General features: G+C 49.8%; 1 protein-coding gene across 1 annotated transcript in view; it reads right to left on the bottom strand.

Annotated features, from left to right (window-relative positions):
* tiam1a (TIAM Rac1 associated GEF 1a) overlaps positions 1–20,218 on the bottom strand; it is a 51,901-nt gene that overhangs the window by 25,771 nt on the left and 5,912 nt on the right. The window contains exons 2-10 of the mRNA XM_035535651.1: positions 10,320–10,437; positions 8,746–9,580; positions 7,350–7,851; positions 6,012–6,184; positions 4,990–5,214; positions 3,781–3,966; positions 2,353–2,499; positions 1,962–2,036; positions 751–921 (exon numbers count right to left, since the gene is read on the bottom strand). Of these exons, the coding sequence (XP_035391544.1) occupies positions 751–921; positions 1,962–2,036; positions 2,353–2,499; positions 3,781–3,966; positions 4,990–5,214; positions 6,012–6,184; positions 7,350–7,851; positions 8,746–9,570 (2,304 nt within the window). The 5' untranslated portion in view covers positions 9,571–9,580; positions 10,320–10,437. The remainder of the gene's footprint in view (positions 1–750; positions 922–1,961; positions 2,037–2,352; positions 2,500–3,780; positions 3,967–4,989; positions 5,215–6,011; positions 6,185–7,349; positions 7,852–8,745; positions 9,581–10,319; positions 10,438–20,218) is intronic.

Here is a 20,218-nt window from a genome sequence, read left to right as displayed (position 1 = left end):
CAAAGGGGATTATTGGATGCCTAGATTGGAATTATAGCCTACCAACAGAGCCAAAAAGGCAGCCTGGGAAGTGAGAATGTTTGGTGTCATTAAGGAGATTATGGGTCATTGACCAGTATCTAATTTTCCAAAAAGGTTGTGGTGAAAAGAAAAAGAAGACCAAAAGTACTTTGAAGTGGGAGTAGTTTGAACACTCTCTCTAACACTGTGGGCTACGGTCCACACGGTGATGAAGGTTTGGCATGCCATGGTGAGAAGGATCCACAAAGAGATGGAACTCTTTATATGTCGGGTATGCTCGATCAATGGTGACAAAGGTCAACATTCATTCTCAGATATTTCATGCACAACTAAGTGAATTCACTTCACTTCATAACTGAGAAACACCAAGACTTGATTTCCTATCGCTAATACTGGCAGAGAGAAACACTCAAGTGTATACAGAAAAAATTATAATTCAGCTTCTGTTTAGTGAAAGGACGAGAAGAATTCAGAGTTTCATAAGGCAGTCGGAACTTAAAAGGAAAAAAAAAACAAACCCCAGAGCGAGAATGTGGTAGAAAGCATGAGCGAAATACTTTCAAGGGGATGCTGCCAATTCCCAGAACTCTGTTGTGCATTACCTGGTTTCCTTCAGGCCCTGTCTGACTCAATATTACTGTGTCTGCGTGTGTGTGTGTGGGTGTGTCTGCATGCATTTTTGTGTGTGTGTGTGTGTGTGTGTGTGTGTGTGTGAGAGTGTGTGCTCACCTTGCACACCGCTTCCAGTGCTTCTGTGGTTGTCTCTCCTGGTTGGATGATGGCCAGCACAGGCTGATCACTGGGCAGAGTGAGCCATGATGGTGTGAGGTAATGGGGAACCCAGACTTCGCTGTCTGCGTGCGTCTGAGGAAGGCTGTTCACAGACACTCTCTGTTCCCTCTGAAACAGCGTCCAGCACAAAGACATCCATGTGGAATTGATAGATAAAAATAAACACAACGTCATGACGGTAACCGCAATGTAGTGACCATAATGGCAGCTCCAAAACCTAGTCCATCATCATTTAAGGACCACACACAAAATTCTCGAGTGTTATGCCCACACTCGTTTAATGGGCACATTATTTAATCTTATTGCAATTAAACAGGGTTGTCGAAATCGATACGACAGAGAAGCATCAAGCAAGCGGCTGTGTCCAATTCCATCTAATCCGTGGAATCTAATTAACTTGGCATGCGACCACGATGGGATTGAATCGCTTTCTGGTCCCTTGGAGGCGCGTAGCGGGGCCAAGGCCCGGCGCCCTGGGCACCTGATCGATGTGGGTGAGGTCTGACTGACAGGAGAGGACCAGCGTGGGTGGAGCTCGATGCTCTGAGACCTGCTGCTCTGGAGTCTGTCAAGCAAGTTGAGCCTGCTGTCAGAAGCAGCATTCTGCATAAGCACTGATAGCTTATCCTCCGCTATCGGGTGACAGCCCCCCCACCCCAGAGAAATCTGGTTGCTGGGACACCACTGCTGGTGGTCTGGTCACTGAATAAGATGGGAATGCCACACACATGCTGAGTGGGGGGTTTGTACACACACACACACACACACACACACACACACACACATACACACACACACGCGCGCGCGCACGCACATAATTCATCCTCAGAACACATCTGTCTTATCTCCAGGCCTGCAGTGCTTATGATGGATGGCTTTGATGGGAAAGGTCTCTCCCAAGACACACCCAGTGAACAGTACCTCAGCTGGGGGAGATCCAGACGTGAACCCCTCTCTCTCTCCCTTCACCCTCTCATCACACCATCACAGATTTTGTTTTTATTCCCCCCAAAACATTTTTTTTTTTTTTAAATAAACCTGATGCCACAATTCATTACAGCAATCGGCTATATCACAATTTGCATCCCCACCCATACCACCCTGTGTAAGAGCTACGGACTACAGAGTCCTGGCGTGTGATGTCTTACCGAGCACTCTGTGGCCTGGTCGTCCAACATGCGCTCCAGGTTTTTTTTCACCGACTCCTCTCCGTCCACAAACATCTGGAAGAGAGAGAGGAGGGTCGTTCATCTTCTGCTGATCTGGTCACCCAATCTTTAGGACATGTGCTTCAAGCATCCTATGCATTAGACTGTTGATCGATGGTAACTTAAGGCTGTACTGAAACAGTCAGTGTAAGCAAGTCACACATTTAGACCAGACCAATGCGTTAACAAAAACGCCACCAAGGACAAAGTGCTGACAGTGCTTGGTATGAATGACTAAAGAGGTTAGTGAGGTGTGTGAGGGGTGTGAGGGGTGTGAGGTGCGTGAGGGGTGTGAGGTGCGTGAGGTGCGTGAGGGAATGTACAAACAGACCTGATTGATACTCGGTCTGTCTTTACTCTTCTTCTTGGAGGTCGTGTCCAGACCCCACAGTGAGGAGAATCGACTCTTGCGCTTGCTGGATGAGCGGGACAAGGCTTGCGTCCGCCTCCGAACGCCACTCTCCATTCTCGCCGCAACCTGTGAACGCACGCACCCATATCCACATCCACACGCAGACACACACCTGCATATGATGCCTTAAGAGCTATTGAAATGCTTCCTTAAGCAGCGATACGATGATGTCAGAAATGCAGCCGGCCCGCACATGGATCAAAGCCTTTGGATCAATGATTAATACGTTAAATAACCATCATCACTGTCACTATCACTATCGACCATGCAGTCGGTCTCCGGCCTCAAAATGACACCACATCAGCGCCGTCATGACCGGTAGTGCACCGCCACCCCCCAACCCTGCACATGAACCCCCAGCTGCCCCCAGCTGCCCCCGGTGTGTGCGGTGTCTCTGAGCAGGGGTGCTAACAAGAGAGGATTGGACTTCTGCACTGCATATATAGGTCACAGGATGAATATGCACATCGCCATGACGCTGCACTGGGCTCAGGCAGAGACAGATGATCCGTGCGGGGGCTTTCTGGGCGGCTTAACGTCAGGACAGAGGCTCAGCGCTAGCGTGAGGAGAGGGTCAAAACCCTGCAGGTCAACGGAGAAGCACTCGGTCAACCACTAGCATTAGGAAAAGGCCTACGGCTGAAGAGCTAGCATGGTGTCATTCCAGCTGAACAGAGAGGGCTAGCCTCTATTTTTTCACAGCATGCATGGGAGTGGGAGAGAAACGGAGAGAGAGGGAGGGAGGGAGAGAGAGTGAGAGATAAAATAAATGAGTTATTTAAAACAAAGAAATAACACGCCACTTTAATCTTCACAAATGCTTTCAAAGCATGCTTGGGAAAAATTCCCTACAGGGCAGTCAGCATATCAAGCTCTGTTGATAAAAACTCTCTCTCTCTCTCTCTCTCTCTCTCTCTCTCTCTCTCTCTTTTCTCTCACTGTCTCTCTCTCTTTCTCTCTCTCTCTGTCTCTCTGCCCCCTTTGAACCCTGAACAACAGCAGTGCTGGCAGTCTGGTGTGGCTGATCCATTCATGCTCTCTCACTCCCTCCTCACTAACGTACCATTCTGGATGAGACGGAGTTGCTCCATTTCATGTCATTCCGTGCATTCCACTGCGTTCCGTAATGCCGTAGGTATTAAGAGCAGGGGGCAGAGTGAGCCGAAACCCCTGCCCTGCCTTCTGGCCTGCCTGCACAGCTTTAGTCACGGTAACTGATCACTGGGCTGGTGTTACGTGAGAACCCTTGAGCAGTGAGGGCACGACATGGCACGCATGCTTGTTTGTAAGATGGTACTGGATGTGTGCGTGTGTTTGTGTGTGAGAGAGGTGAAAGAGTGTGTGTACCAGCGCATGGAAGGAGGAGACGGAGAAGATGCCCAGACGGCCCATGGCCACCTTGGTGGGGCGTGAGGCGAAGGCCAGGAGGCGCTTGGGGTTGGGCAACTCGCCTCCCTGCAGGCTGGACAGGTAACAGCGGAAACGGAACAGGTCCATGTGGAACTGTTCCAAGTTCTGCTCCCACAGGAAGATCTAAACAGAGAATCCAAAGAGAAATATTAAGACACGGGTTAATCCATGAGAGCAGCACAAGCAGAACTGGGCAGAATCTCTCTCATGCCAAACTCTGTGATCAGCGTTAGGAGAGAGCTGCTCAACCATGAGGGTGGTGCTGTGGTGCATGCTTGATGCTTCCTGCTTCTGTGGGGCTCTGGCGTGACTCAGCGAATCTCCTCCATACCAGTCACTACTCAGAGTCTATTCAGACCATGGAGGAGTACACACCTCCACCACTGAAACAGTGTAAATGAGAATACACACACACACACACACACACACAGACCTATTCACATGCACACAGCGTTGTCATTGGGCTACAGACCCACTCAAAGGCTTCTGCTTCCCTCGTGTGTAAACAGCTATTATCTCGGAACAGCGCTCTCGCAAATGATCACAATCACCAAACCCGCTATTAAAAGATCTAGTCCCAGCCACGTATTACAGGAAGATTAAAGCAAAGGATGGACAGACTGGAATCACAGCAAACCTGCTCATGACAAAAGAACTTTGTGTAAGTTCAACAGAAAGGGCTGGAGGAACAGCGCAGGCCCAGGTGTGTGCGTGAGGACAGCCGGGCGTACGCCCTGCCTGCATGAGCTACAGGGCACTCGCACGCAGAAACACCTGCGCAGCTGCTTGTGCAGGACAGCAGGTCCCGACGTGTCCTCTGAGCACGCGGCGCTGCAGACGAGGCGAGAGTGCGCAGCGCCGGACTGTGCAAGTGCAGCAAAACGGGGCATTCAGCTCCAGACTGCAGGCGCAATTTTCACGCTACGCATCAGTTTGGAAATGCGAAACATCTCGAAAAGTCGCATGCTTCATATTTCCCCTTTTGGCTCCAGCAAACGTGGTCCCTTAGGCATTAAAAAGCAACGCGAATCATCGGAAACCTGTTCTAGAGAATGCGGCTCTATGGGCGTCACATCGTAATGCTTCCCTGAACGTGCTCCAGTTTGGGTCATCGTGGCACTAGTTCTCACCCTGCGCGCCACATACCTGCTCCAGGATGGTCTTCCTCTTCTTGCCGTCGGTGACGGCCGTCAGCTGCATGTCTCCCATCTTCTTCATCTTCTCGTCCATGTCGATCTTCTGCTCGAGCTTTTTGATCTCGGAGCGCAGGAAGCGCACGGTGTCGTCGCGGTGGTGCTGCCGGGCCACGGCGGCTGCGCATGCAGAGTGGATCGCCGTGATCCAGTTCTCCAGCTCTGTCTGCCCTGACGTCTGGTGGCAGAACACAAACCGAGAGAGCGGCGCTGTGTTTAGACCCTGGACTGAAATGGCAGGGTTCTTTGAGTCCAGTTTTTTTAAATGATCAGATTTAAATCAACTTGATGGGTGAACAGGGCAAAAACGTACTGAAACTCACAAACTGGTCATACCAAACAGGAAATGAAAAGGTCAGATTCTGTGTGCTAAGGATTCAGGAAAATTAACAGAGGAATATCAAGCATCAAAAGAAAACTAATAATGATAAAACAAGAATCCTAAACATGTCTAAACAGCTTCTGGATACAAGTACGTACTATACACGAGTGTCATCAGCATTACATAGCATGTGGAATACTGCTGTCTATATGCAAAGCAATAACACTAAAAAACCAAAATGCACAGCCCAATAGCAGCCTGATACACAGCGCAGGCAAGTCAACATAATGCAGAGGTGACAATGACTATAACAGAAATATTGATATTTATGAGGAAAGTAGCCAAATGTTAAACTCCAATCTGACAAGATAACCTTTAGAAATGCCACCTGAATGATACAGATCACCTGCTGCTAAATGTCACTGACACCTACACACTTCCAGCAGTGGCATAAGGCGTACACAAATACAAGCTAATCCTTTAGCTGGTCATTTACATTTCAACTAAAGCAGAAAAAAAAGCAGCAAGTAAAGCAAAAAAAAAGATTTCTAAAAGTTGTTAACACATATAGTTTAGCAGATAGTAGGAAATCTCATGTAACCGCACAGAGGCAGAAGTTGTGCTGTAGCGGCCGTTGTGTTTACTGTCCTCACCTGGAAGAGAAATGCATCTCCCAAGGAGTTACTGAGGCAGAAGACAAAGTCCTTCTTGGGGTGTTCTGGAACTGCTTGGACGATGCTGTTCTCTGCCCACACTGCATGTTTGGGAATGCTATTGTGATCGATGCCCGAGCGCTCGTCGGTCTCGTAGAAGAACAGAGTGCATCCTGGGACAGTTGGTCGGAGAGAAGAAAACTTTGAATAGCTTGTGAGACAAAAGAATAGAATGGAGGACACAAAATACTAATGGTTAACAAGACCGTGCTAGTCGACGCTTTGTTTAGGCAAATGAATCTATTAAAACTGTTGACCAACTCAGAAACAGTGTGCCATGGAATGACTCTGGAGTAGGATAACAGTTTAGCATGGCTTCGATTGCCAGTAGCTAGATTAAACTCTAACACCACATTTGTTTGTGCATTGTAATCCACAGGCAGACATTTTAGGCAGCTGGAACAGGATCTGCAGTAAAGAGCAAGGGTGTGACAACCTTCAGCCGGGGCCAGTCTCCTTTGAACTGAGTTCTTGAATAAATAAATAGGAATCTAAAAGGAAACAAGTGAGAGGATCTCCACCACACCGTGGTAGGGGGATATTAAGAGCACTCCCTGGAACGGGGCGCAGGATGCAGGCCATGATTTGATCTGAAGGAGGCAGGTTGGGAGGAATTACCTCTAACCACCAGAACAAGGACTGGAGAGAGTGCCTCTGATTCATTTGATTACCTTCCTTGTGTGAAGGACAGAGAGGGATTTCACTGGCGCTGTTTTGAGCGTGATAATGAACGAGAGGTATTCAACTTGGCATGTGCAATTAGATTTGAATGAATCAAGTTCAAGGGGAAAGGTTCAAGCATCAAACATCAGGATCAAAAGCTCTGGCAGGAAAATTCAGGTGCTGATATGATTAGCTGGCGAGGTGAGAAAGAAAAAAAACCGGCACATGCACAGTTTTCTGCCTTTTCACCCCGAGGCCGTAGTTAGAAAATCTCCGTGGAATGTTCTCATCCCCTGGCAACCAATGACCCCGGCGAGCAGTGCAAGCTCTGAGAACCGTGCAAAGCTGGTGTGACCTTCCGTTACCTGTGCACGCCATGGAACGAACACAAAGCCAGACTTCTGAAGCTTGAAATCAATGATTGCATCCTGCGTATTTGAAGAATGCTCTGGCTTGTGTTTCAAAAAGGTAAAAACAGGTATTGCTGAAGGTTATCAGCACACCTGGAGTGGAGGTAAGATTACTAATAACTGTTAAGCCACGTAGCTGTGCAGTATTCAAGCATTTAAGTAGCAGGAGCTGATTGGAGATCAGTGCCCCTCACGGTCCTCTCACCTTTCAATGACACCCAATAGCGCTTCCACTTGCGTCTGGTGGCAGGCTCCACCTTCTTGCTCTTCTTGTGCACCAGGAAGTTCTTGACGGCCAGCGCGCCAGCCTTGCGCACCGTGCCCTGCGCCACGCCCAGAAGCGCGTCCGAGCGGTAGGCGGAGCTCACCGTGCCGCTGCTCCTCTCGTCACTGGCGGCCGAGCCCGCCTCCTCCAAGCTTTCACGCGTCTGCCGCGAGCTCAGCTCCAGCTCCTGACGGAAGTTCTCGTACACGCCCTGCTCGCCCGCCGCCGCCGCCCGCCGCCCGAGCTCCGCCCGCTCGCTGGCTCCGCCCCCATTGCTGCTGCTGCCGCTGTCGCTGCCGGCGAACACGCTGCTGCTGGCCGCCGAGTACACAGAGAAGGAGGCCGACATGGCCTTGCAGCGCCGCGACGCCGGCTCCGCCTCCGGGGCCACGCCATCGATGCCGCTGTCGCCATACTCGCTCCCCTCGCCTGCCGTGATGTCCTGCGTAACACAGGGCGAGGCTTCACCAGCGCAGCTTAACTCATGCACAGTTAAGTCAGCTTCCCAAATTATTTCTTTTTTGCACAGTATTTTTGGATATCAAAGTCAGTTAAGAGCAGCAATGAGCTGGCTCCAGCAGGGATAGAATTCTCTACTAGGAGGTCAGTGTACTCTTGCACTCTGGGTAATTGGAGCATTTTGGGCTTTTAGGGTTAAACTACTGACATAGAACAGCAAATGAAGGCTACAGCACTAAGAAACATTTGGAGGCCAGTACCAGATATACAACCATTACTCAAGCTTCATTAAAGTCCACTATTGTTCATGTCAAAATAACATTTAACAGCCAACTCTATGGTCTCAACAAATTTTCTAGGACTTGTTCTCCCTTTTTGACATGATCTTAACTTCTGCTTTTGGAATCCTCAAACTAGTTGAAGGCAAAAGATGCCGAGCTCCTCGCGTAGCAGCACATGCAGCACCGAGCTTGCCGTGCGAGCTGGAGCTCATTATCATTACAAAGGCACCAGGCGTTTCAAAGGAGGAATCGGTGGATTCTTTTTTTGATCATTAAACCGCACTGTTTCTGGCTGAGGAGCAGCGAGCTCTGTGGAAGTGTTGAGGAGAAAAAAGCAAGCTTCTCTCACCTGCTCCTCCTCTTTCTCTCTGATCCAGATTTGAGGAGGAGACTTCTGTCTCTTTGTTGTCATGGTAATATCAAAGGATGACTTGTTTACTTGCCCCATGATAGTGGAAAGCGTCTAGACGACGATAAACATTTGATTGTTCTGAGGACTTGTCATGTAGTCTGTAACTAGATCCTAACTGCTATAGATGAATGGCAGTAAAGGGTGGCTGATTGTGGGTAAAGAACTGTGTTTTTTAGACACTTACATGTGAAGTTTGCGCACGGCGTCCCTGCAGTCCAGAGCACAGCACCCCCTGGTGGCTCGGAGGACCTTCAGAGAGGCAATGAGAGCGTCGGCAGGGTAGGGTGTAGGCGCCATACCCGCAACCGTCTTCTTCTCCTGGAGATGGTAGGTCATCGTTCCCCTCACCCCCCGTGGTCCGTGCGATGTCCCTCCCATACTTGTACCGGTTCCGGGAGCTCCTGAACCCCCCACAGAGCTCGTCCAGCGAGTTAGCCCTCTCTCCAGAGTGGCTATCGCTTGCGGCAGGGTAGCCACTGTCTTCGCGGTCCCCGCCGCGACCCATCTCCTCCGTACTGGTCAGGTGTTCCTGGCTCAGGTCAGACAGCGAGAACTCCAGCGAGTCCTCTCGCCACATGTCTGCCGACTTGGAGCGTTTCTTCCTCAGACTGCCGCCGCCCTCTTCCGGCACCTCACTCGCCCGCTGCGGGAGCGTCTCCTCGTCCTCGCCGCCTTCCACCACTGTGTCCCTGCTGTCCTCTGAGCCTGGACCTCCCGTGTGCTCGAGGAGAGAGGCGGGCCGCGTGCCCGTCGCCCGGCTGGGCGCCTCCACCGCACCTAAGGCCTCCATGCCGTTCTGAGCCAGAGAGTGCGGGATGCTGGGAGTACTGCTGGAGCGGGCACTCACCTCTGGGCCATGGCGCTCCGCCTTGCCTGAGGAGGTGCGGTGCAGGCGGCGGGGCTGCTTGCTGGGCATCCGGAGCGAGCGGGACACGTGCTTGCGCGACAGATGGGCCTGCACCTCAACCCGGACGGAGTGGTCTCCATTCTGGCTCTCCACGTTCCCCATGGCTTAGCGTCTGGGACGGAGGTGGCACAGAGCATGCTGAGTTTTAAAATAACTGTGTATTTATCACATTAGCGGACATAAATATGAACATTCTGCCCTCGGTGACACGTCAGATCTGACTGACCAGCGAATCACACACACCCCTCCCTCATGCAGAGGCGGCAGCTAGCCGACAACACATGCCAAATTACTCTGGTTCAGAGGAAGTGTTTCTAAGACTCTTTCAGAAATTCTGAGAAAAAGTGCCTGCTGAGGAGAAAATCACTGTGTAGTACTGACACACACACACGCATCTCAGAGCTGCAGAGCATGTTATCAGAGGCTCAAACACCAGAGTAAGGAGGTAGAGTGTGAGATGTGAAGCAGTCAACCTCCCAGTCCAGCAGCATAATTCATTAACGCTGCCCAGTCTGGGAACTTTAAAAACCGCTGTTCTATAGGTGTGAACATGCCATTGCATTCACATAATGGCTAAAACCTTTTTTGAGTGTGAGACAGGCTAATGCTGATCACCCCCACGGTGCATGGAAGAAACAATGCTAGAAAAAACCTAAGTGAAACTTCCACTGTTTCCAGTACACTTGCACTCCTGTGGCTTATTGCTGGAAGGTCAGTCATTGCAACGTTATTGATTCACACCCATGAAAATCAAAAGATGCCCTCTCTTACTGAGAGTTACGGCTGCGACGTTAGTGGAGGGGTTTCTGCTATTAGCGACTGGAACTGGGAGTTTCTGTACGATGCAGTACCTGAAGGGGAGTGCTGACATCACTTGCATCTCCACTGCTACACGTCTCCCATTCACAGCCCTGGAAGGTTCTAGAGGGGGCGGGGCGTGGTGGACAGCACCACGCTTACGGACCAAGCCTGCAAATTAAAGCAGACATTAATAGAAATCTTTAAAAAAGGACCAAAGGAAAAAACACAGTTCTATATGAAAGAGAACAATACAGAAGTGTTTACTGCTAAAAATGGCTTTGAGGGTAATATGAGTTGACCTGTGCACCTCAGTGAAAGACAAGAACCCACTTGGCCTGAGGTAAGATCGGAAAATAAAATCGTGTTTGGGATACATAAACTCACAGGTACGCACATGCACACCCAGGTTTAGAGGTTTAGACGCACACACACAGGTGCACCCATGCACACACAGGCACGCACACAAAAGCACAAGACCTTCAGCACACCTACAAATCCCACACATTAACACATGAAAAACATGAAAAGGCTACTCTTTTACGAACAAGGGACGTCTTTTACGAACATCAAACTGACATGGAAGTAAATGGCTGAGGACCATGGCAGATCAACAGCAATATTTGAACAAAAAATAAATAATTTTTATAATGCCAACATGACCTAATTTCCTCTAATTTAATTCGGGGGGGGGGGGGGCGTCTCATTTTCATGCACTAGGCATAAGGAACGGAAAACAATGGGAGACCAGCCACACAGTGTGTAGACCAGCCACACAGTGTGTATACTCTATTTGAGAATCACACCATCTCTGCTCCACTAACCCAGAGAGACAAAGAAAGAATATTTTAATCAGACGGACAGAAAGCAGTCACTGCAAACTAGAGGCTGTATAGTCTGTTACATGTGTTTACTCAGCCAACCGAAGAAATATTGTGATTTGACTAATTGAATTTTTTTCCAAACAAACCTTTGCATGTTCACATGGCCTAGCCGAGTTTAAGGGTCCTGTTGAAATGAAAGTTGTTTTTTAATTGCACCATGTGCTTATGTGTATTCAAATGTGCCCTCGCTATATGGTGAACAGTGGTTCCACTGGAAGCACTACAGGAGAGAGGACGCGTGTATGCGGGAGGGTTGGGGCGGTGGTGGGGTGTATTCTGGGTCAGAGAGGACAGTGTGGTAAGTTGTCTGGTTCACGTCCTGTTCCTCTGACCTCAGCGGTTCTGATCACTGATCACATGGTAGGACAGGATGGCAGGAAAAGAATGGGAGAGAGAAGGAGAGAAAGAGAGGACGCGGAGTGTGAGAAAGACACGCCCTCCGAGGTGCAATTTCTCACTCAGTACAGCGAGGCTTTAAGGATTGCACAAGAGATCTGGAGAGAGAGAGGAGTGGAAGACTGTGTGTGTGAGTGTGTGTGCGGGTGTGTGTGAGTGTGTGTGAGTGTGTGTGTGTGAGGGTGTGCGGGCGTGTGTGTGTGCGTGTGCGGATGTGCGTGCGTGGGTGTGTGCGTCCGGGTGTGTCAGTGTGTGTGTGGGTGTGTGGGTGTGCGGGTGTGTGAGTGCGTGTGTGCGTGTGTGTGTGTGTGTGTGTGTGTGTGTGTGTATAAACTGGAACTGCTCCCACCCCCCACGTCCCCATTTCCTCTACATGATTCTCTTCCTTTCCCTATGTGGCTCTTGTCTGTCACAACAGCTGGAGGAAACTCCACCACAAAAGGTTACTCTAGAGCCGAAGGCCTCCAGCGAGGGGGAGAGCCAACAGACTGACGTGCTCTCTGCTTTAGGACAGTAACTCCTTCTCAAGCGTAAAACAGTCATCTTCCTGTCCTCTTCTGTTGTTCCAGTGCAGCTGTATCCCTGTGAGACATGGTGCCCCTACCAATTCATGAATATATTTCAGGAAGTCGACCGTGATCGTCTGTCACAGTCCCCTAGCCCATGATACCCTCAGCACTGCTGTTTAAAAGCCCCCTCTAGCTATCACCCCCCCACCCACTCTGTGTTTAAACCCCCATTTAGCCAACCCCCCCCCCCGCCCTGTGTATAAACACCCCCTCTAGCTGACACCCCCGCCCTGTGTTTAAACGACCCCTCTAAGCAACCCCCCCTGCCCTGTGTTTAAACGACCCCTCTAAGCAACACCCTCCCGCCCTGTGTTTAAACGCCCCTGCTAGCCATAGTCTGTCCTCCAGCAGGCTTATGTCATGCGTGATCACTCTGCGTATAGGCCAGACCTGAGGCTACCGCAGCTTTGTCTTACGTCATCCCGCACACCTGCGGCTCGGGTGAGCTCGTCTCATGTCAGTCTGGCCGTGTCACTGAAATGTTGAAGCCAGAATCGCTAAGCCTAGTAAGGCAGGACACAGCTGCTGAACCTGTCTGTCTGCCTGGGCTGAACCTGTCTGTCTGCCTGGGCTGAACCTGTCTGCCTGCCTGGGCTGAACCTGTCTGCCTGCCTGGGCTGAACCTGTCTGCCTGCCTGGGCTCAACCTGTCTGTCTGCCTGGGCTGAACCTGTCTGCCTGCCTGGGCTGAACCTGTCTGCCTGCCTGGGCTGAACCTGTCTGTCTGCCTGGGCTGAACCTGTCTGTCTGCCTGGGCCTTTCAGTACCTTTCCCTCCTTCTCGCTCGTCTTTTGCTGTTCTCGTTTACGGGGAGGACAGCCACGTGGCCCTGGCATGACTAAACAACAGTGACCTGCTACAAATCACACCAGGCTGCCGGACGGTCCGGAGAGCTGTGAGCAGGCACATGCGAGAGAAAAGAAACTGTGTTAAAGGCTGTGCTGCATCTCAACACAGCCGCCTAACACGGACAACAGCAATGCAAACTAACACGAAGGAATGACAAATCACGAATATGATTGAAGTTTACTGTGTTTCATGGTGCCACTCGATAAGTTCTGTGTATCCTCATAATCTCATAATTTCTCATTTGCAATATACATAGAGATTACGGTGGAGCGGCCTCTTAAACTGGATGAAGCATTTATGTACCAGATCCCAGATCCCAGGATACACAGAGGAGCACACAGGCGTGATCAAGGCGTGTTGGAGTCTGTCACAATCTTCGGTTTTAACACTGAACACGGCAGTTAATCGAGGCAATATAAGGGAGGAGAGGCAGGGATAGAGAGAGAGACAGAGAGACAGCAAGACAGAGAAAGAGAGAGACAGAAAGGGTCTCTTTGTGAAACTTTAATCACAGATCTCATCCTCCTCCTCAGTGTGGAGGATGTGCTGGCCTGCGGTCTGTTATTAACACAGACACACACACACACACACACACACCACCTACAGAAAAGCACTGGGCCTACACTGATAGTGATCAAGCACTGAATCAGCATGCATTCCCTCCCATGCAGACAAAACAAATCTGAATCCAACCACTCTTTATGCAACACACAGATGTGGGAAGTACGCCCTCCCCCTAACCTGTGCTAAACGCGTTCAGGTTTAGAAAAGACATCATCATCAGTGAAGCCGAACCGTGCAGCTCTCTACTACCTAAAGCCCCAGCAGCAGCTGCACGTGTGACACTAGGCTCAGCCCTCCACACACCTCTTCCTTTGTCTCTGCCTTTCAGAGGGACACTGTGATTCCGCTCATATGAAGATTTGGTCGTGTGAATCTGCAGGATAATGGAACCGAAGCACTCCAGCACACATGCGTACACACACACACACACACATATACTGTGTGAGTGGAGTAACGTGGAGGAGATCGAAGGGGACCCCGGATCCCTGTTTCCCTCGCTGCTCCCAAAGGGGAAGTCCCCACTTCACCTTCAACCTCCTTTAGTGCCTCAATCCTCCTCCAAACACCAACCTCGCATCTCACGGGCACCTTTGACCTCAGACCGGCGCGGCCCTTCAACAGAATACAGACCCCCCGCCAGTCACTTCACTTCCCCAACAGTCCTCCAGACTGCTTCCATCCATCTAAATGAGATGTGGAGAAATCAATGCACTAACAGCGTTCCAGGCCATAAATCATTCAGACAGGTATCATACCGGCTGGGTCTGGAAAGGCGCACAGTCATTATAATTCCTTCTTTTTTCCCGGTGATATGCAGCTCTTATGGGAGAAGTTAACGCAGAGGAGGGTGAGTGGAAGACAGGTCGATGGTAGGAGAGAAAACCTCCCAGACAGACAGGGGAGGAACAGCTGTGGGGGAAATTTACACTGGGCAAGGTTTTTGGTTGGGGGGGGGGGGGGGGGGGGGACTGCATATTCTCTTTCCTATGCCGGGTCCCATTAGTCAGGTCTTTCGTTTTGGTTTGAGTAAAGCCCGGGGCAAGGCGCGCCGTTAGAGAGCTCCCCTGAGCCCGTCGCGAAACGGAGAGAAGGACGAAGGTAGAAAAGAGAGATGGAGGGAGAGAGGGAGAGAGGGAGAGAGAGAGAGAGAGAGAGAGACGGGAGAAGGCAGGGTGTGAGGAATCCTATTGTTCTCTCAGCCGGAGCCTGTAATTCCGCATGTACTCCGCTTGGCCCCATTAGTCTAATTGAGAGCAGAGACAAAGCGGGGAAGCCGACGAGCGCGGAGCGCCGCGCACAGACGACTGCTGAGTCAAGCCTCTGCATGGGGCGCTCCTGCCAGGCACAGCCAACAGTGTCTGGCCAGCCTGGGTGAACTCGGTTTCATCTTCCTTTACTTGGGGTCTTTTAGAGAACAATGCAACCACAAACGTCACGAGCCAAGTCGTTTGGTGAGGAATTACTGGGAGAGGGAAAGTGCTGTATGTGCCAGGCACCGTAAGTGCATTTTCCCTCTTTCACAAACAAGAAAACACACTTTTGTAATCATGTAATTCAAAAAGTGCGTATGCAAAACAGCTAATGATCCGACAAATTTGAAAAAGTTCTAAAATAACACAAAATGCAAGATTTTGTCTTGCAATGAAAACCCATATATCAGCAGTTTCTCCTTTTTATGCAATCAGTCATTTATTTTTTGATTTCGTACAACCTTTATATGAAATTTACATTAAAATGTTAAATATGCTTTGTTCTGACATACTTTACTTCATTCATGTGGACATTTTAAAATAACATTTGCAATAATGCTGTATTTGATTGCTTTATTTTGTAGAATGTAGATGAACAGTAAATGGATGTGTGTGGTTTTTGTTACAGGGGCTCATTTGTTCATTATTTGGCTGCCTAACAGGAATCCTGAAAACCACAATACAAACTAGCCTCTCCTACCACACCTCCAACCCCACCCATCATTTATCATTTCAGCTTCCTTACACACACACACACACACACACACACACACAATTGCACCCACACATGCACTCGCACACCACCCCCCTCTCCCCCACACACACATACATACGCCCCCCCCCCCCCCCCCCCCCACACACACACACACAAAATCAAAAGCACACACCCGGGATTCCCAGGTATCAGGTTAACAGAGCTTGTGTTGTAGCCTCTTCCTTCAGCTCTGTGCAACACAGCTGTCTCTCCTGTTTGCTGAAAGGTCTGGACAGGAGGAGGCATGTCCCTTCACTTCTCCTCTCCCTCTCACCTGCTCTACCCATAACACCCCGCCATAATCCCCTTTGCGGAAGGTCGTGACTTAAAACATTACACATGCAGGGAGAGCGAGCTGAAAGCAGTGTACATCACTAACGTGGCAGGTGAGACGCGGACAACTGAAAACAACATCCCACCTGCCCCGGCACCTTCCTGTGCTCCTACAGTAATGGTGTAGGCTTGAGGAGATGGAGGAGGTGGTAGCAGCGGTGGAGGAGACAGTGCCGCACTCCCCCGCTGTTACAGATCAGACCCACCATTACCTCAAAGCATCCCACATTCCTCACAAGATTCCTGCCTGGAGGGCGTGATTTTGGGTGGAGGGTACAGACGGGGTGAGGGGGTCATTTTTCTCTGAAAAGCTCAGCTTAAGCAAGGAGGCTAAAAACCTGAGGCTGAGAGAGAGAGAGAGAGAGAGAGAGAGAAGGTGGGAGAAATGTTTGTGGCTAGTTAGGTCTTGGTTCATTCAGGAGTAGCCTATCAGCACAGGTTCTGGTGGATTCCTCTGTTTTTGTTTCTCCTTCAAGCCTCATTGCCTGCTAATGAGAGGCGTATGACACACCACGACCACAAGATTTTAATCTTGGATTAAAGGGAAGGATGTTTGGGCAAATAAAAACAGCCTGGGAGGTGGCAGAGTGACCCACATTAATGGAAAAGCCAGCTTGATCAGATAACCAGCGGAGCAGCAGACAGTATCCCATATTAGAGCCCTGGAGAATCCCAGCCAAGTCCAAAAAACCCGACCCAACAAACAATACTACAGCATGGCTATAGTGAAATAAATGTAATAAAATCTTCTTTTACAATGGATGACTGAGTTATGATGGATGTTTAATGAACATGCCACGATTAAAGGAATGTCGAAACATGAAACACATTCACATCACGTTCATGTCACAGCATGTTTCATTTCCGTGTGGGCAGTGCTGGAAGGGCGATGGTCTCCAGGACCGAGAAATATTTAGTGTCTGTTAATTCTAGGGAAAGGGGCGCGCATTATATGCCTTACATGGCTGTCGGCAAGCCTGTGTCTGCACTCTGGTGACCCCCTCCATAACCCCCCGATGTCATATGTGATGACCACCAGCGCTGTAGTTTAAGCCCGATCCTGGATCCTCCTGCCTGTCCTTACAATTATATTCACCAGGGCACGAAAGGAGGAAACTAATCCTACATCAGATCTCGTTCCGAATCTGAATGCAGGTCTACCACTTGCGATAGAAGACTCTGAGCTCAACTGACAGCTGTAGTGAAGGGAAGCGTGTTCACAACTAAACAGTGAAGTCAAACCACAGTTGCTTCATGTCATATCATAGCAATCCCTCTTCAATGCCTCCAAAGATCTTCCTTTCCTATCCTTGACTTCCTTAGAAGCCTCCTGTTAGCAAACAGACAAGGCGTTGGACCTGAAGAAGCAGAGAGCAGATGTTGTGGCTCTTTTCTGAGTCTGATTTATTGTCTTTCCACAAGACCAAGGCCTCACACCGTTTCAAGTCACGGAGAGATCAGACCCACCACATTTGTTTGATTTAGCCCTGGTGGGAAGGCTTAGGGTTGGACTGTTGAGCCTTCGAAGTCAGACTTATCTGTCTGTGTTCCTAGTGCTGGGATTACTGTATGTTAACCCACATGGTCCCTGTCCCTCATGTGAACCCTTCTTTAGACGGATGAGAAAGACTTCCGTTTCCACGTCAACGCTACAGGCAACCAATCAAGCCTGCTGGGGTTAAAGGGGTAAATCTGAGAGAATTGAGATGAGACACAATACATCAGACAACTACTGTATTCTACTATTGAACCTCTCAAGGTTTTTATATGTTTGATTAGTCCTTTGTTTTAGGGTCAGTGGTTTGTGTTCAGTCTGTATACTGAATTATCTTGGTCTTTTCAAACTCACCATCTCATTCTTTCGTAAAGTTTCATTTCTAGAAATCCACTTATGAAGGTCAAAGACATATCTAATGTTCTTCCATCTCTGAACAGTTGTCATCACCCTTTTGCATGTCGATTTTAATTATAGTTATTCTTTATTGCACCCAACTCTAAATCCCCCAGTCTCTCTTTTGAATGAATTTACAATTTCCGAGAGAATGTGCTAAATTACGTAATTTAATGTGATGTGCAAATCGTGCACAGCTCCCAGTAATGCCCTGAAAACATCACTGCACATGACAATTTAATCAAATGAAATTGCAAACACACAGACACACACTCTTATCTCTGCTCCAGATTGGGCAACCGTTACCTGGATACCAGCAGTGAAGTAGGGGGAAATGGGAAGTAGGTGTGAGAATGGGGCTAATTTGCGAGCTGTGTTTTGGGGTGCGGATGGGAGTAGATTGATGGAAGGGTGACAGGCAGGAGGAGAAGAGGAGGCTGGGAGGGGGTGGGGAGATGGGCCTCTGGCTGCTGAGAGAGGAAGAGTTTGGCTGAGGGAACTTCTCATTAACACACTCCCACCGACACGCCTGAACAAAGACCTGCAGCCTGACACGCACACACACACACACATCACATAGAGAGAGAGAGAGAGAGAGAGAGAGAGAGAGAGAGAGAGAGAGCAAAAGAAAGCAAGAGAAAAACAGACGGAGCAGTCTAGGTTTTGGAGGATTCCAGTTTCGAAGGATTTCTCTCCATATTTACAAGCCTCGTTGTCGGGTAACACAAGCTCTTCGCATCAAACTGCAAGCGGAGGCAGCAGTTAAGGGAGGCAGACGAGGTGAGAGGGGTGTCCCCTGAGCAGCTGCAGGCAGGGAGACGCACACACGGCTACATCAGCAGCAGCCATTATGAGTGTTTACTCAGCTAACGGCAGCTCCCTGAAGAAGGACTCAGGAGCAACAGGAGACAGAGAGAGATATTCCCTTTTATGCATCACTAGAACACTTGCTGCTTTGGCAGGGGAGCAACTTAAAATGCTGACAGTTTTGTGGAATGAAAGAGGGAGAGAGGGAGAGGAAAAAAGAACAAAAGAAGAAGAAGAAGAAGAAAAATAAGAAAATTTAATGGGTGGCTACATACTTTCTCCCCTCCTAAGGTACCTTTTTGTTGAAAGTTGCGATGGTTTCCATGAATGAGACTAAATCAAGACAGCCGGAGGCCGGTTCCAATGCACATACTGTCACACGGCCTTCACTTGAACAGAGGTGCTGCCTCGCCTTCAGTATACCTACTCAGACACAGCTGAGCAGCCTGCCAGTCACAGGAGGGTGATGAAACCCTTGGAAAGCGTCTGTACATTCCCTTTGTTGGACTGGAGTTGTTAAAGGCTAGGGAAACAAGCCCAAACCCTATGAGTCAATCTCTTAAAAATCATCCATGGCTAACAGCTGTCTCTGTCTCTCTGTCTCTCTGTCTCTCTGTCTCTCTCTCTCTCTCTCTCTCTCTCTCAATTAAATTCAGTCATTCTTTACTGGCAGAATTGTAATAAATGACAGAATTTGAAATTTTACAAGTTATTGAACCAAAAATGGGAAACCCCTCAGTCACTGTCAGTTCCTTGGTGGCACACATGCTCACAAAATAAGCAAACACACACACACACACGCACACGCACACACACACACACGCACGCGCGCACGCACGCTCACGCACACGCACACATATACACACACACGCACGCACACGCGCGCACACACACGCGCGCACACACGCACGCACATGTACGCACGCACACACGCGCACACACACATGCGCGCACACACACACACCTGCCTTGTGAGAGTGTAGAGTGGTTGACTTTGGCTAGGCCAATACAGACCTAGCAGAGGCCCTCAGGGACAGAGAAGATCCACCACCGCTCCACAGAGACAGGCCTGAAGCCTGCTCGCCCACACAGGCCAAGCTCACACAAGCCCAAGCAAGATGGAGAGAAAGAGTTTAGAGCGCAAGAACGTCAGCTGCTGTGAGGGGGTGCTATTGGGAGGGGGGGGGGGTTATCTCATACTGCTGAACCTGGAGGTGGGGTTATCTCATAGTGCTGCACCTGGGGGTGGGGTTACCTCATACTGCTGCACCTGGGGGTGGGGTTACCTCATACTGCTGCACCTGGGGGTGGGGTTACCTCATACTGCTGCACCTGGGGGTGGGGTTACCTCATACTTCTGCACCTGGGGGTGGGGTTACCTCATACTTCTGCACCTGGGGGTGGGGTTATCTCATACTGCTGCACCTGGGGGTGGGGTTATCTCATACTGCTGCACCTGGGGGTGGGGTTATCTCATACTGCTGCACCTGGGGGTGGGGTTATCTTATACTGCTGCACCTGGGGGTGGGGGTGGGGTTATCTCATACTGCTGCACCTGGGGGTGGGGTTATCTTATACTGCTGCACCTGGGGGTGGGGTTATCTTATACTGCTGCACCTGGGGGTGGGGTTATCTTATACTGCTGCACCTGGGGGT

The sequence above is a fragment of the Electrophorus electricus genome, chromosome 17 (assembly GCF_013358815.1).
Source record: "Electrophorus electricus isolate fEleEle1 chromosome 17, fEleEle1.pri, whole genome shotgun sequence".
Taxonomy (NCBI): Eukaryota; Metazoa; Chordata; class Actinopteri; order Gymnotiformes; family Gymnotidae; genus Electrophorus; species Electrophorus electricus.
The sequence above is the reverse complement of the archived record's forward strand: the minus strand, read 5'-3'. Positions and strand labels throughout refer to the sequence as shown.